This window comes from Pectinophora gossypiella, chromosome 1, assembly GCF_024362695.1.
Source record: "Pectinophora gossypiella chromosome 1, ilPecGoss1.1, whole genome shotgun sequence".
NCBI lineage: Eukaryota > Metazoa > Arthropoda > Insecta > Lepidoptera > Gelechiidae > Pectinophora > Pectinophora gossypiella.
Genome location: NC_065404.1, coordinates 17890022 through 17906964, shown reverse-complemented (window position 1 = coordinate 17906964; position 16943 = coordinate 17890022). Strand labels below are relative to the sequence as shown.

Here is a 16943-nt window from a genome sequence, read left to right as displayed (position 1 = left end):
ATTCACTCACATATCTCACATAAGGTGAGTTTAAGTTTAGTTATAAGTTTATAGATAAATTTGCAGCTATTTCGTTTTTGTATTCTACATTAGCATGGAAAAAATATTTCAATACAATACAAATATTCTCTATTGCACAAAATAATTAGTATGAATAACTATTTTGGTAATTACCTGTGATTATTCCTTCTATAAATAATTAGTATGAATAACTATTTTTGTAATTACCTGTGATTATTCCTTCTATGTGCAATGTGTAAACATGCAATGCTTGTGTATTTGTGTGCTCCACGTTAATATGTGCCATTCTTGCAGGTAAAGTTATAACGACCAGAGCCGACACTATACACTTCTAAAGAAAGTGAACAAGAGGAAATATTTTTTTTATCACCAAAAGTCGGAATTGTTCAGTGCTTCGTAGTCATTGTATTCTAACTATATTGAATAAAAATTTTATAAAGAAGTATTTGCTTTTATTCTTTAATCGCATTGAGATAATCCCCGAAATATACTAGAAGGTCGTCTACTTCTTGTATCGAGAGCCGATTCGATTTCCGGTCAAGTCAATGAAAAACGTGTATTTAATTTTTATAAAAGGGTAGGTATGTGATTTATAGCAACCAAAGGGTGGCCGCAATGTCGTATTAAAATGATACTATAGTATATGTGGACTAGATGGACCGTCCTCGACCTCCTCGGCCATAACACCTTGCGAAATGACATAGATTCAAAAATGATAAATTGACCTTTAACAAGTTTGTCCATGATAATTACGTTGAATAAGTGGTTCTGAATCTGTCACCGCAACGTACGGTTCTTCTTAGGTATCTTTCTATCAGGGTACAAATAGGTATCGTTTTAACTAATTTACTTGTGGTTCTACCCACCCAGGTATGGATACTAGGTCGTTATTTCTGTATTTAATTAATCATTCAATTTGTAATGTATATTTTTTTAGATCTTGGACTAACATGAAATATTTAGCCAATAATAATGTCGATAAAGACATGGAACGGCACTAGTGGTTCTGATACAAAAACATATACTATAGGTACGTTTCTATAACAAACCCGCTACACGAGTACAAAAGACGTTACGACGATAGTATATTTATCTCTTTTTAACTTATGACGGCTCACATGAGTGCGAAAGACAAAACCTATGTTTTTCTTTCGTCTTAAATATGCTCCGTCTATTCTATACAAGGTCTTTGCTGTGGGTCGACTCTATCATCTGTTATTTTACTTTATCATTAGTTTTTATAGCTATTTAAGTGATTACTAGTGTGTGAACAGAACATAAGTTTAAGTGTAAGAAATCTGTGAATATTGTAATAAACAGGTACGAATTTTTAATTAACTTTGTTGCATTCAATGGCTGTGTTTATTTCTGAAGTGTCCTGTGTCCAATAATCGCTATTTTCGGTGATGACGGTGGGCATGGGGGAGTTATAGTATCACATATTAATCGTGTTCGCTGAATTCACATATATTTGGTCCAACAACCCTACATGTAGGTGTTTTATGCCAGTTTTCATCCGTTTCAGTTAAAGCATATTTATATTACATAAAATACCAGTTTTATTGTAATCTTTCCCGCTTCAACACATACATCAAGTGGGCAGTACTGAGATGATTCAAGTGTATTAAGTAATCACTTGGTACATATTAGCTCATGAGGAGAAATTGAATTTCTTACATAAGTTGGAAAGCTGTTAGGTTCCCAGTTATTGTTTGTACAATTTATTTGATACTTATCGGCGACTTGTGAAAGTAACCAATGTCCAAATGTGTCTATCAAGGATGGATCTAGATTCTAGATGAACTGCACACCTAGATCTTTTCTCTAACTTAAGGACATTTCTATTAGATGTTACCTCATTACTATTCTATCCACAAACAGCTCTACATTTACTTATAAAGAGAGTAAGTAACCTGACTGAGTAGTATTTTCTCTAATATGCCTAACTTTTATGTATCAAGGGCAAATTGTAGCTAAACAGTTTATTTTGAGTCTCTCTCTGTCTTTCTGTGTTTGCCTTTGAAATGTGGTGTTGGAGGAGGATGGGAAGAATAATTTGGATAGAAAGGGTTAATAATGAGGAAGTAAGAGTAAGGGAAAAGAGGCAAGATGATTGGACACTTAATAAGATATGAAAAAAATATTAAAAGCATCATAGAAGGGAAGCTACAAGGAAAGAGAGGAAGGGGAAGACCAAGAAGAGCTTACATGGAACAAATTAAAGAGAAGGCAAACATTGTGTCTTATAAGGAAGTGAAAGAATTGGCCTTTGATAGACAAGAATGGAGAATGTTACACCAACAAGAGTGTTGCTCTTAAATGAGTGATGATTAGTTTATTTTGGTCTTATATAGGTGTAGCAATTTTATATACATATAATAAAATAACACAATTAGATAAAAAAACATTCAAATAAAGATGTCATAAAATTACACTACTTAAACTTGCATAGCACACAACAACAACACAACTTGCAAAGTCACACAACTTCCAAAGTCTTAAAATGGATATGATGGCCCCTATTGTGACAAGGGATCAGCCTATTGCCCATAACATTAGCATTAACATTGTGATGTAAATACAACAATGAAAAAACAAAAGTTTTTGTTAAATTGCCCTTATTATATTTAACTTATTTGTTCCCTGATCCTGATAAAGTAGTTATGTTCCTAAATGTAACTTAATTGCATTTACAAATTATTATTTTTTGTATTAGAATAAATTCTCTGATATATATACATTATAAAATGTATTAGTAATTTAGACATCCAAAACCGTTTTTTAAAAATCCTCTAAAAGCAAAGTTTTGGGTGTGTAAATCACTGGTTTATCATTTCATTTCAGATTTACGAATTGTATGAATCACCCTGTTATCAAAGAATTTAATACCTACAGTGTCTTTATCAGAACAGAGCATGTACCATACATTAACTAGTCACTTTGATTTATATTTAATCTGTGAGTCTAAAACAAAATATTACTGGAGTCATAATTAGGGTTGCCACACATACTATATTAATGTAGTTTCATACTGTATTTTTGAGTAAGTTGTCCTAAAAAATAATATGTTTTATTGTCAATCAGTAATTTTCCCAATGAATTGCCTGAATGTGAATTCAAAGCACCCAAATGTGAAATTAGTAATCAAAAAATAAAAAGTAACCAAAAAGAAATATGAGTGGGTATTCTATATTTATCTGCAGTTTTGTAAAAAAACGGTATATTTATACATTGTTTTAAGTTTACGCGGTTATTATCATAATTAAAGCACATAATAACGGGTTCTTACCGCGTAAATTATGGATCTACCTTGTCCACTCCAATCTCATCAGTCATCCCGTGATCATGGCACTTGCAACAGTGTCGAAATATCGGGAGTCTCATATCCCCACTTAAACGCGGTAAGAACCCGTTATTATGTGCTTTAATTACGGTATATTTAGACCATTGTCAAAAAAATACTATGTTGTCCCTTCAAAATAGGTGGCAACCCTAACTGTAATTGGCAATTGACATTCTAGATTACGATTTTTAAGAAGTCTTCGAATTAGGGAAGGTGGTATAGGAGATCTGCCCAGCAATTGGAATCCATCGGCTGTATTAGATGATCTACATAGGCTTAGGAAGAAAGGTAGAAATCGGCCATAAACACACGAGTATAGTCCCATTTGGGCTAGGGCACCCTACCCATGCGTAATTGATCTTTCTATTGTAGTAACCGGGACCAACAGCTTAACGTACCCTCTGAAGCACGGATCATCTTACTTTCGGACAATCAGGTGATCAGCATATAATGTCCTAACCAAACTAGGGATCACAAAGTGAAAATCCACCTCACATTCCACATGATAGAAGAGAAGATCAATAATTACCTTTGGAGATTTTATTTAATTTTAGGCCTTAGATCAGAGAGGTTATAAAAGCACGATCTTCCTCCTCCAGACGCCAGTAATTCAAGATGGCGGAAGTGGGGTTCCCGGGTCAGCACACCACCACCACAACAGTCACCTCGAGCACAACCGTGCAGACCAACATACGCTTCGATCCGGTCTACGCGCGCACCATTCCTGGGATACTCAAAGTTGTTCAAGTTGTAAGTAATACCTTATTTATTAATCATCTCCCTGCGTTATCTCGCATGTATGTCAGTATTACAGACTGCACTTCGGGAAGTGTGCCCGCGATCTACACGAGCTCATTCCACCACCCCCCTTTTATCTTCGGACTTCCAGACGTACGGCCGGGTTCCATCCCTATTTGGTGGATATCCCCACTATTCGCACAAACCGCTTCGCATCGTCCTTCATTACGCGCACTGCTAAGGAGTGGAATTCTCTGCTGTCTTCTGTATTTCCGAATGCATATAACCCGGGTGCTTTCAAGGCCAGAGTGAACAGTCTGGGCTAGCTCGCTCCATCATAGGTCTCGTCAATGCCTTCGGGCAAGTCTGGGCAAACCCATTAAAGGTAAAAAAAACTCGTTTTCACAGGGTCCAGATTGGCAAAGTCACAAATCGGCAGAAGACCTATTTAAGTTTTTTTTTTTGAATATGACCATATGGGGACAAGTTACCAGCTTTATCCCGTTTTCACAGAATCCACTTACCTAACCTGAGATTTGACTTGGTCTTAATGTCTGAATGAATGAATGAATGTTTATGTTATGGTATTCTTGATTGATTTCCCCAATACAGTCCCAAACACGTGACCTATAACAATACGCTGATATGATGGAATTTAATCAAGTCATTGCCTGGACGATAAAGAAAGTGATAAGATTATAACAACACTATAAATAAGACTCCGACGTGGGTATATGTATTTGTGTTTATGTAGGTATTGACATTGTTTGTTATTGGCGTACTGTATATATTAATGTTGTAAATGTATATGTGTGTCGTAGCTTTTACCTAAATAAACTTTTTTTATTATTATTACTATATTGTACTGTCATAGTCTTCTTCTAAGAAGAAGAAAAAAAAAAGGAGAAGAAGCAAAAAGAGAAGAAGAAGAGAAGAGGGGAAGAGAGGAACGGGTAGCCCTACGACAACATTTATGAAACAAATAAAAGATAAGGTGCAGGACGTGTCGTATCAGGAGGTGAAGGATTTGGCGGGAGCAAGAGAGGAATGGCGATTACTCCACCGATAAGAGCGCAGCTCTAAAATAAAGAGAGAGAGAGTCTTCTATCGTGTGGGTTGTAAGGTAGATTACCAACCCCATCAACCCTGGTGTCAGGGTTACTATTGAACCGCCAAAGGCCCCTGATATGGCTCAAGTAACGACTACTAACTTACATCACTAAGTAGTGACCGGGACCAACGGCGTAACGTGCCTTCCGAAGCACGGATCATCTTTCTTTCGGACATTCAGGTGATCAGCCTGTAATGTTATATAACCAAACTAGGGATCACAGTAACTGTTACCTAATCTGTGTTACTGACGGTGGTTTCCAACTAATCTAATCAATTACTTTTTACTAAACATCAAAACACGAAATTACTATGGAATTTGTATGAAAAAGCAACCCGTGACGTATGTTTTTTATTCATTCCCAGTCCAGCAGTTATACTATTTATAATATTAATAAAATACGTACATAACATACATACGTATAGAGCCGTGGTAGCCCAGTTGGTAGAACGCTTGTCTCTCACTTTGTGGTCGCAGGTTCGAATCCAGCACAGGCCTAAACCAATGATTGTCGAATTTGTTTTCGAATTCATGTGTGGATCATAAATGATTATCACTTGCTCAGCGGTGAAAGAAAACATCGTTAGGAAACCCACATTCCCGAAAAATGCATTTTCGATAGTATGTGACCTAAGCTGTGTTGGGCTGGTTTTCCTTTCGCGGGTTGGAAGGTCAGACAGGCGGTCGCTTCTGTAAAAAACCGGACCTGTCAAACCTTCAGGTTAGGTAACCATGTGAAAAAACGGGATAATGCTAGGGAGATGATGATACGTACATACATAACATAAACTCACGACTATGATTCCCAATTGGGGTAGTTAGAGGTACATCTATCGCAATATGAACTAAGTACCCACTGGTATGCGTAACGCATTTTTACATTGGGAAATGCGTTACGCATACCACGCCGCCCGGGGGGGGGGGGGGGGGCGTGGTTATGTGGGACTCCCCGGGTGTCGCCACCCGGTATACCCATTAAAACCCAACGGTGTTCCTCCTTGCCGCCGTGTGGCGGGGATACGGAAACGCAATTAATTGCACACAACCGCGTCCCCGCCGGCGGATGCCCTTTGGGGCCGAGCGCCCATGGGAGGTCTAACAGTCCAACGTGATAGGTGGTGAGCCGTATCGCCGTCTATAATGGGCGACGCAACTGTGTCTAAGTCTTGGTTTTTAATGCTTCTTATTAGTAGCTTTTATACCACAGTTAATTCGTTTCTGTATCGATTGAAGGGTTTTATCGCACCTTGAATCGCGAACGCCGGCGTAAAGTGACGTCATCGACTTGGGTATTACGTAATCTTTGCCGTTTGAAAGGTCAAATAAGTCTTACAACTATGGGCCTAGACCTTATATTAATGTTTTCCTGTTCGGCGCGTCTTTGCCGCGGGGGTGGGCGCCTCTTACTTCAGTAGGCCGGAGTGAGATGGTAGCCGAGTTCGAATAGGGACCCAGATCTACGGGGTATAAGTAGAACCCTTGCCCAGGGACACGGGTGAAGACCTCAACGGTTGCAGAGGCGAAAATGGGAGCCATCGGTACGGCAATGCAGGACGGAAGGGGCAAGTCACAGGGATTGTAACCTGGAACCTGACAGAGAGCAACAGTAACTGTCAGTATAGCAATAGACTACTCTGGGCGCCATCCCACTTGCGTCAGACAGAGTACTGCGGGGCGGAAGGCAAAAGGGAAACCACTGCCCTATTTTTCCCTAAAAAAGTAGTATGGAAAATGCTGCACCGACAAGAGCCTGGCTCTTAAATTGGTGATGATGATTATTGTTTTATTAATATATGAGTCACTATTGTCCTATGGTACATCTGTTTGCTTCTCAAACGGGGAGCGCCGCCGGCGCCGGTTTGAACCAACGCCCCGGTACCTGACTTGCACCAATGAGTTACCTATTAATTTAAGTGCAGTTTTCACTAACACAGTTGTCTCCTAACCTATCACGTCGGTCTAACAGAAAGCTCGGTGAGGTGTGCGTACTTAGGTCATCTTACGATGGATGTACCTCTGACTACCCCATTGGGATTTAGTCGTGAGGTTACGTTATGTTATGGTATACCTAGGCGTGGTAATCGATATTGGATTAACATAACATAGCATCACGCCTGTATCCTTAAAGGGTTAGGCAGATGTGTACAGTATATATACCGATTCCTCGCCATTGCATTGGTAGCTTTTTTTTGACGTAACTTATTGTAGATTTGCCGCAGATGGCATTAACTACTTGCGCTGAAGGCTCTCACCCGGTACAACCTTTAAGACAACAGGCCTGAGGGTGCCCAGAAGGCGCGGACCTCAGCTCAGGGCGTGGTCTGACAGGAAAAATATTTGAAAGAATTAATCAACCCTAGTGGATCGATAGCGATAAGTGCTGATTGAAGGAAATCGTCGACCACGCCGGCGGGGTCGGTATCGGGGTCCTGAAGTGTTTGGTGTCGCGAGCTGATTGGCTGCCTATATGGCTAGCGTACCTAATCGGGTCGTCGGGGTCATGCATTGGTAGCGACAAGATAGAAACCATAGGTATATAAAAACACATGTTTAATTTGTTTTTAAAACGCTTAACAACTCGGTAAATGGCTATAAAACTAGCTAATAATAGTATCAAACACTCGCATAATGTTTGTTTAACCTAGATTTCCCGTGACAATGTTGCGTCTTTCCCACCATTAAATGTAGAGTCAATGTTGTTTTATAAAAAAAAACTTCTTTACTATGGTTTTCACACACTTGATTGTGTAGTGGGTACCTACATATATAACCTACATTGTTTTAAGTTTACGCAGTTATTATCATAATTAAAACACATAATAACGGGTTCTTACCGCGTTTAAAGCAGGGATATGAGACTCCCGATATTTCGACATTGTTGCAAGTGCCATGATTGGTTGGTTGTTGGTTTGGTGGTGGGGTGGAGTGGATCCCGTGATCATGGCACTTGCAACAGTGTCGAAATATCGGGAGTCTCATATCCCTGCTTTAAACGCGGTAAGAACTCGTTATTATGTGTTTTAATTATATATAACCAACTTTGAAATTCGTAACACATCCTTAAAATGTGTGGCTACGCGTTTCACGATCGTTTCATCACGTGGATGCGGTATAAGATGAAGAAATAAATCCTCTAAGGAAAATCTGTACAGCGCCATCTATATTGTTTTTGAGAAACGTAGCCTGGAAATTCGCTCATTCGATCTGTAATTCTACTAAGCCACGCGTTTTCTGAAGAGGGTATCACGGATTTCTAAAGAGTAACGAAAACTTTGAGGGACGATTCAGACCATGATTTTGAGTTGACATAAAGTGGAATTTTCTGTCGTAAAAGTATGGAACTAAAAATTTAAAAAGGCACTAAAATATTAATGAATTTTTCGAGAGGAAATTCCACTCGGAATCATGGTCTGAAAGCTTATCAATTTACACGTCCCGAAATTTCGACACGATTCGTGACATTCTTAAATTGAAGTGTAAATATGTCTGAGTGATCTCATCAATTACCTCCAGACCTCTTATCAGCCATCAATTTTAGGTCAATGTCTCGCATAGTCGGTGTTTTGAACACGCACAATTACCATTAATTAAGTGAGCTATGTATTTGTTATGTTTTATATAAAGTTATGAATTACAAGAAGCACAACAACAATTAAAACACCGCTCACGGCGGCAGCTGCTGCTGTCAGATGTTTGTGTATTGTTACCTCCTTTTATTTAATATAAAATATAATGTATACATTGTTTTAAGTTTACGCGGTTATTATCATAATTAAAACACATAATAACAGGTTCTTGCCGCGTTTAAATCAGGGATATGAGACTTCCGATATTTTGACACTGTTCCAAGTGCCATGATCAGGGGATGACTGATGAGATTGGAGTCCACTCCAGTAGGTAGATCCATAATTTTCTACGGGCAGACATATTTGTCTACCCTCTTTCTTTGCCGCTCGGTGTCTCATATCCCTGATTTAAACGCGGTAAGAACCCGTTATTATGTGTTTTAATTAAAACATAATTTCTTTCTTTTCTTTACTTCTTTCACAGCGATAACAGCTTACAATTATTTCGTCCACAGGTAACCAGCCTCCTCGGGTTTATCTGCATCCAGTTCTCAAGTCTGAGCTACTACTCTAAAGGCTCGTACTTCAGCTGGATATCTATGATTGCCTTCTGGTTCACCGGCATCCTCCTCGGCCTGTACCTGTTCCATATTGTGGAGAAGTTCTATAAGATCCCCTGGTTGAAGATCGAGTTCATTTTCTGTGCGGCGTGGAGCTTCCTCTACATCATTGCTGCGAGTCTCGCGTGCACTGTCAACGATAAGCCGCATTCGGCTGCTGCGGTGAGTTTATTTGTATTATGTTGATATCTAATCTAGCCTACAAGATCCCATCACCAGCCCATTACCGTCCCCACTGCTGGGGCACGGGCCTTCCCTATGGATGGATAGGGAGATCGGGCCTTAAACCACCACGCGGGCCCAGTGCGGATTGGTGGTTATTAACGACTGCTAATGCAGCCAGGACCAACGGTTTAACGTGCCTTCCGAAGCACGGAGGAGCTCGAGATGAAAACTTTTTTTTTGTGGTCACCCATCCTATGACCGGCCATTGCGAAAGTTGCTTAACTTCAACAATCGCAGACCGAGCGCGTTTACCGCTGCGCCACCGAGCTCCTCAACAAGATCCCACTGCTGGGGAAAGGCCTCCCCTTCCTCCAGGACCAAAGGACAACCAAACCACCAAAGCCACCAAACAACCTTCCTCCAAAGGACTTGGACGCTTGCCGGAGGGACTGGCCGGAGTACGCACAGGACCGCGAAAAATGTAAAGAGGATTATGTTGATATATACCACATTAAATAACTAGTTTGATTGAATGATGGCAGAACATAAATAGACTGTATAATAATTATTAATAATATGTATGTTGTCATTCTAACCATAACCAAGCTATAGGTATCTAATGATGTATAGAAACATTGATTTGGAAATTAGGTTGGTATTAGTAGGATTTAGAACCCTGGTGTGTTTTCTGTTTAAATAAAAGTCAACTAGGTTTTACAGATTCTAAAGATAAACTTAGTAACCTTTAGAAGCGTATAAACTTCTAGAGTACTTTTAGAGTTACTAACTAATAACACTACCTAGTGGGTATCAGAAATCAACCAAAGTTTTACATTACATAGAACATCTTCGAACTTAATCCCAATCAAAATAGGATCAAAGGAAGGACTTCCTTTGCCATCATATAAACCTTATTGAACATCAGATTCTATCTTTCTTTACATACATTCCAAGCAGTTTTTAAAATCTGTACCAACTGTTTCTTTTCCAGTTCTTCGGCTTCGTAGCAACAGCTGCGTACGCAATCGATTGCTTCTTAAAATACCGCGCGGTGAAGGCGGGTGGGCTGGCGCAGGGCACTAGAGTGGTGTCCAAGCAGACCACCTCGGCCGTGGAGTCCCCGCCGCCTAGAGAGGGGTATTAAGGACTCAGGAAGTCGTAAGATCATGTAGTACTATAGATCAGTGGTTTTCAATCAGCACGTTACTTTTTACTTATTGTAGATATGCCGCAAATGGTATAAACTACTTGGCTGACAAATGGCGAATTTGCATAAACAGCCTATACATATATGTCCATCTGCTTGGCACAGACCTCCATAAATAAAATAGAGGGGATGCGGAGCACATTCCACCACGCTGCTCTTCTAGTCTCCACTATTTTATCATTACGGCTATTGAGAACCACTCCCGTAGTTAATTTAATTTCTATTCACATGTCGTATTTACGTCACATTTCTATTTAAGTGTATGTTGTGTTCATAGATAATACAGCCTAATAGATTCTTTTATACATGCTATAAAAGGACCGCCATGTTTGTGTTATGCGCAAGCGCAGTCTACGACCACATTAGCGAATTGGGGTCTCTTTTCGGAAATTGCTCTGTAAATTACAAAAAAGATACTACATTTAAAAAAAGTCTATTGGGCTCATATATCTATCATCGATCGTTCGCGGTTAGAATGTTAAAAATGTTAGAAAACACATACTTATATGGTGTTAACTTTGCATATCAATGTTTACCGATATATTTCAAGTTGTATATTCGAACAGGGTGGTTTATAAACATGAATGATGAATTTAGATGATGCACTAATACAATACACACAAACACAAGACACAAAACTCGAAATATCGTCCGTCACCTTATAGAGAATACCACGCAAGCGGCTTTTTTGAATAACTATAAACTACATTCTATTTTTTTTTATTCAACAAAACCTTATTTTTTTTTAATTTAAATTAATTGTAGGAAAAAATATACCACATATTTAGACCTGGATTGAAACTAGCACGATCATGAATGAAAATTATGGATTAATTTTACATCAATACAGTTGTGATAACATTATCAGATATTCAAATTCCGTATTTTATCGATGCAATCGATCAACTGTATCGCTAAAAATATCACTGTGTCTAAAAACCCAACAAAACGCCTTTTGAATTGTTTTATTATAACAGTCTCTATTAATATGGTAAACGCGAAAGACTAACATATCACTTAGAATATTTCAATTATAGATATTCAGAAATACGTTGTTTGAGGTTTAAACGGTTGATATTATAATTAAAACACATAATACAATCATGATAATATGATCATGTGCCGTTCCCGAGAATGTTCCCAAAGCGGTAATATTTCCGTTGTAAAAATTCTTCAAATTCAAATTCAAAAATATCTTTATTCAGTAGGTAACATAGTTACACTTTGAATCGTCAATTTTACATAACGAACGTCTCATCCGCCTAAAACTACTGCAGCTTCTCATAACCTGTATAGCCGGGGAAAAGAAGCTGCAAGAAAAACTTCGGCACAGGGCCCTAGACGTTCTTTAAAAAAATAAAAATAAACATAAAATATTGGTATACAATTGAGTAATTTAGCTGCCTAATATCAGTTCTCAGAAAGTTAATTCCATGCATTCATATCTTCTAAATAATGACTAACTTTATAATAACCTTTTTTGTAAAGTTTTTGTTTAACTACTGTCTTAAAACAGTTGAAAGGCAAATTCTGAATGTCAATGGGAATCTTATTGTAAAAACGTATACATTGCCCCTTAAAAGATTTAGTAATCTTATGTAATCGACTGACTTGTAAAGCAAGTTTATTTTTATTCCTGGTATTAACAATGTGCCGATCGCTATTTTTTGCAAATAATCCTATATGTTTTTTTACATATATTAGGTTTTCAGCTTCAATAGTTAGGTCACTGACTGCTTTTCTTTTTCAAATTGTTCTTGTATTATGGTATAATCTGCCTAAAGGATAGGTAACAAAAGCTCTTGTTACGTAAGTTTTGCGCGTTTTTCCTGCCGGGAACGTTTCCAAAGTGGGAACATTCTCAGGAACAGCACATCACCCGATCATGATCATCATGGTATAATGTCTCACATTGCTGATTTATCGCGATAACACGGTATTATGTGTTTTATTTATGTAGTCATAGTCAAACACTTTAATGTTAATATTAACTTAGTACCTATATTTATTCAGAACAAAACTTGTACTTACTTATGCTACTAATTCCAGTGGATAATGCCCTTTGCAAACGGTGAAAACACTATGATATATTCATCATCATTGGCCTTATACGTCTGTTTCAGACAATTTATGACGTCATTGTCTCGAAGAAATGCACTTTCTTTCATGGCTGTATATGTACATGGCGTTTTGTAGATTAACGCACGGCAGCTCTCATTTCATTCAAAGCCGTTCCAAAATCACGCGCAGACCGTGCCTGTATTCCAAACAAACGGGAGATACTTACAAGCAAGCGTTGCGTCCACGCGCTACGCTGCATCATGCGGGGCAGTGTGAGAATCGCCTAAAATATTATGTTTTTTCACCGTGTGTAATCGGTATGAATCTATAATTAATTTTTATTTAGTTAGGAAATGCTTATAGATGATCTAACAGAAAGCTCGGTGAGGTGTGGGTACTTAGTTCATCTAACGATGGATGTACTGACTACCCCAACTGGGATTTAGTCGCGAGCTTATATTATGTTATGCTTTATAGAGTAACCAAAGAAACGAAGTACCTATGTGAAGGCTCAAGTTAAAGAATGATCTGAATTTGGATGAAGACATGACAAAAATGAATTTATTTTTATTCTTGAGGGACATTAAGAAAATAGAAACACTGTACTATGAAGGATGTTTAGTATAATGACAACGATTAAACCACAATATTTTATATAAAAAGTATATGTTTAAAAAAAATTAACGATTTTTTAAGAGCCATTAATAGCAACGAATTTATTAACTCTATTTTATATCGACAACTTTTATGTACCTACTCTTAGGTTAAGTATAGTTTAATTCAGTTAAATATGTTTATTCATTGTTCTATGTTTATTGCGTCACATTCTGTGTTAAGAAGGCAACATATTTTTTACCTGATTGCTCTAAAAAGAGAGCGTGAAATGTCGCAAAAGGTAGGGATTTTGCAAAATGTCCCCTTTATATTTTTTTCTCAAATTATTGTTTTGGATTTGTTGTAAGTTTATTCTGAGTCTGTGTTAAGAAGGCAAAATATTGTACCCGATTTTTTCAAAAAGAGAGTAGTTGAATTCGTCGCAAAAGTTCGGGAATTCGCAAAACGTCCCCTTCACAAAAGTATTAAATAGACAGTGCTGGACAAAATATCCTAAAGCGTTTGTAATGTAAAGAGGACATTATACGAAAGAGCCCTTTTGCTCGTACGACTAAATGCTGCTTGTTCTACGGCTATTACTTATGGAAATATTTTAAAACTAAGTAATCAATATTATACAAATTCAATGCAAGTTTTAATCTACTCAATGTAAAGGAAACTTGTTTAAGCGACATGTTATTAGTATTTAAGTAGAAAGTATGTTTGCTTGTGTGTTGCTAGTATTGGATGCGATTTTGTCAAACAATTAGGGCGTTTTTGCACTACATCCGATCTGATCAAGTGGCTTTAACTACTTGGCCAGACAAAAGAGCGCTGAGGGCTCTCACCCGGTACAAAATTTAAGACAACATGCATCGGGTTTGTCATTCACGGAATCTTGTGTTAAAAAAGTCCACATAGAAGCAATTCATCTAAAAAATGTGCAATTTGGCATTTGCGCATATAAAAGTTAGTGCGCAATGTTAAGAAATGTCAAATAGCAGTGTTGCTTTTGTAGATGAAATGCTTTGATGTGGCCTTTTTAACCCCCCAAATCGGATTTGGATCGGACGTAGCGCTAAAACGCCCCAATGGGTTATATTTGTTGTCATTTCTATTACTTTATAAGTACATAAAACCTATACGTTCTGAAAGTCGACCTTTCGAATGATAAATGCAATGTTATCTGTATGATGAGAACAGACAAACACCAAAACTATTTAAAAATTGATTCGATTTGTAAAAACAGCTTTAGCGGTATTTTTGCTGTTGATTTAAAAAGAAAACTTGCCCAAATTCTAAATTCAAAGTTGGTGTGTAGAGAAATAGAACTTATAAAATACCTACTTTTTAATTTAGTTTTTAAGAACTTAACCACCTGCCGTTAATTTAGTTTTAAATGTAAATCTGTATATTTCTTTTTTTGCACATACATTAATTAATTATATTTTACAGCCACGACTTCTATGATTATTTTAAAAATATTTACATACAAATATTTTTTATCTTTATATTTTATAAATTTTAATATCGTGTTTATACTAATGTGTTGTCTTTGATTGTACTAATTATATATTAAAGATTTTTTTAAACTTGTTTTATATTCAGGGCTATGGTGCTAATTTGGGCGGACACAAACTTAATTTTAGTTTAACAGTTCTTAAATTAGCTCCGTCCTTCACTTACAATACGTGCAAGAGAGAGATGGAGCCAATTTGAATCCTGACAAATTAAGTAGATGGCTGCCCAAGTCTGCCTCACTGTCACACTTGTAGGGATGATTCAGACCATCATTCTGAGTTGAGTGGATTTTCCATCATAAAAGTATGGAACTCAAAATAATAAAAATAAACCACTAACATTTTAATGAATTTTCCGTCAGGAAATTCCACTAGATATTAACTAAGAATCATGAGCTGAACCACTAACACCAAGTATAAGAAATGAATTTATAAGTCAAAAAATTATGTACGTTATCAATATTTTTTGCCAATTTATCTGATAGATGTGAAGTAATTTTTAACTACTGTTGCATTTTATACAATTTATAACACGCTTTAAATCTATATTTTATATTTCTTGTTACCGTTAAGTATATGTGTACACTGTAAATGTCATTTTTAATATCATAGTGCCTTAGTCGACCACATTACACAGATTATTATCGATACATAAATCATGGATGCGGATTCTGGCAGACATAAAGTTTACTACATTCGATCCTAGTCCACGAATGACGGATAGCAGAATATTACTAACACGTTTATTCTAAGATGTTCTCGAAATTTCCTCCACTCGACTCGGCCTCAGCTGAGCATTTTGGTATTTTAAGGTGACATTGAGGTTGACATTCACGTCTTCGACTTGAGGAGTTTACACTGGAATCGAGCATATCATACTGCCAACATAAAAGTACGAAAATAATGTCATGCCACACCACATCATGTGAGGTTAGGTTGAGGAGATTTTGAGCTGAGTTTGAGGTCTTCCTCGAGGACGAAGTCAAGGAAGATTCGAGGTAACATCTCAGAATACGGGTATAAGAGATATCGGGTGTAGTGCGTGAGTTGCCATACAAATAGTAGTACGACCACTTCGGATCCGTCATTCATGGATAGCCGTTGGTCCCGGTTACTATTTACTGCGGGCTTAGCACCGTAAGCGCGCGACTCTTTCTCGCCTCGACATACGTCACCCGTCACTCTCTCACAGTACTGCACTGAAAGAGACAGACGATCTCTGTCGAGGCGAGAAAGAGTCGCGTGCTTGCGGTGCTAGGCCCGCTGATGTTGGGTGGCCTTTGGCGGCTCAACAATAACCCTGCCACCAGGGTTGATGAGGATGGTATTCCACCTCACAACCCACACAATAAGAAGTTTCACGGATTGTGCGAAAACGCCTTAACCAATCTTTTTCTTGCATTATTTGAAATACAATACTATTTTTTGAGCTGTCAAACTAGGCTTTTGTCCTCCAGACTCCGCAAAAATAAAACATAACACGCTGCATTTTATACTATATTGTTCAGTATTTACACTAATTGTATATTTTAATAGGAATAAAGTTTTATTATGATAATTCTTTTTATTTTTCCGACAGAGGGATTGTGTCTTCTAACATGATGGACTAATGTTATGGGCGATAGGCTGATCCCTTATCACCATAAGGTTTATCATATCCAGCTTATCATCATCATCATCGCGTCCAAGCCGTGTCCGGCGACGGCGACTCCTAAATGTCTATCCCAGGTCGTTTTTATGATAGGCTCTAATGTGGCTAGCAAAACCGAACTCCCATCCAGCTTATGACGTCGTATCAACAGTGGCTGCAAGTTGCCTTCGATTACTTGTGGCTCTTCCCACCCCATTAGGGATTACGGGCGTGAGTTTATGTTTGTATTCTTTTTATTTTCATTTCATCTACACATTTGGCTCGACCGTTATTACAGGTGGCGATACCGGTCACCACCTATCACATTGGTCTAACAGAAAGCGGTGAGGTGAGGGTACTTAGTTCA

General features: G+C 37.8%; 2 protein-coding genes across 2 annotated transcripts in view; both read left to right on the top strand.

Moving 5' to 3' along the window:
- LOC126370589 (beclin 1-associated autophagy-related key regulator) overlaps window positions 1–16943 on the top strand; it is a 336054-nt gene that overhangs the window by 80098 nt on the left and 239013 nt on the right. The gene's annotated exons all lie outside the window — the stretch shown is intronic.
- Window positions 1214–16504, top strand: LOC126371035 (CKLF-like MARVEL transmembrane domain-containing protein 4). Its single transcript, XM_050016238.1, has 4 exons — window positions 1214–1341; window positions 3964–4114; window positions 9295–9561; window positions 10556–16504. The coding sequence occupies exons 2-4, from the start codon at window positions 3980–3982 to the stop codon at window positions 10706–10708; spliced, it is 555 nt and encodes a 184-aa protein (XP_049872195.1). The 5' UTR covers window positions 1214–1341; window positions 3964–3979; the 3' UTR covers window positions 10709–16504.

What these genes read in the sequence shown, in the direction of transcription:
- LOC126371035 (XM_050016238.1), top strand. Translation starts at nt 3,980, where the DNA reads ATGGCGGAAGTGGGGTTCCCGGGTCAGCACACCACCACCACAACAGTC. An exon ending in TACTCAAAGTTGTTCAAGTT is followed by an intron (nt 4,115 to 9,294) that starts GTAAGTAATACC and finishes TTTCGTCCACAG; the next exon opens with GTAACCAGCCTCCTCGGGTT. An exon ending in AGCCGCATTCGGCTGCTGCG is followed by an intron (nt 9,562 to 10,555) that starts GTGAGTTTATTT and finishes TTTCTTTTCCAG; the next exon opens with TTCTTCGGCTTCGTAGCAAC.